This window comes from Notothenia coriiceps, unplaced genomic scaffold, assembly GCF_000735185.1.
Source record: "Notothenia coriiceps isolate Sejong01 unplaced genomic scaffold, NC01 NC01_scaffold00037246, whole genome shotgun sequence".
Taxonomy (NCBI): Eukaryota; Metazoa; Chordata; class Actinopteri; order Perciformes; family Nototheniidae; genus Notothenia; species Notothenia coriiceps.
Window position 1 is genome coordinate 11,034,584 of NW_011369947.1, and position 554 is coordinate 11,035,137.

The window sequence follows — 554 nt, forward strand, 5'->3', positions numbered from 1 at the left end:
GGACTCAGTCAGTCCACAACAGGTGGAGGAATATCAGGACATGAAAAATTCAAAGAGAGAGGAACCCAGGTGAATCAGGTAATTTGTGTCTGAGCTGTACACCATTTGCCAGGGTCTTACAACAAAATGTAGGAAAAAAGATGGTCATTTCTCCTTGAAACAAAGATAGCCAGTGTTAAGCTGAATACTAATCGGAGCCCGAGGCGTTGAAAATAATTTTGAAAAGGGCAGAGTAACTCTGTCCAAAAGAACAACTCGTCTAGTGTGTGTGTGTGTGTGTGTGTGTGTGTGTGTGTGTGTGTGTGTGTGTGTGTGTGTGTGTGTGTTACCTGGCGTCCGTCATGCTGGCGATGTCGGCCCCGAGGCAGTGGGGGCGGGGCAGCGTGCACAGGAAGTGAAGATTAACGGGACTGAACGCTCGCACCGTCCCGTCAGAACAACCACAGAAGATCAGCTCGTCTGTGACCGAGAGGGAGGTGGCCTGAGACGCCTGGGGATGGATGGATGGACACACACACACACACACACACACACACACACACACACACACACAC

The 554-nt window shown here is 50.4% G+C and overlaps 1 protein-coding gene across 1 annotated transcript in view; it reads right to left on the minus strand.

The window, feature by feature from the left end:
• Positions 1–325: 325 nt before the first annotated feature.
• The window catches only part of LOC104966395 (mitogen-activated protein kinase-binding protein 1-like), a 16,950-nt gene continuing 16,721 nt past the window's right edge, over positions 326–554 (minus strand). The window contains exon 6 of the mRNA XM_010795582.1: positions 326–490. Within this exon, the coding sequence (XP_010793884.1) occupies positions 326–490 (165 nt within the window). The remainder of the gene's footprint in view (positions 491–554) is intronic.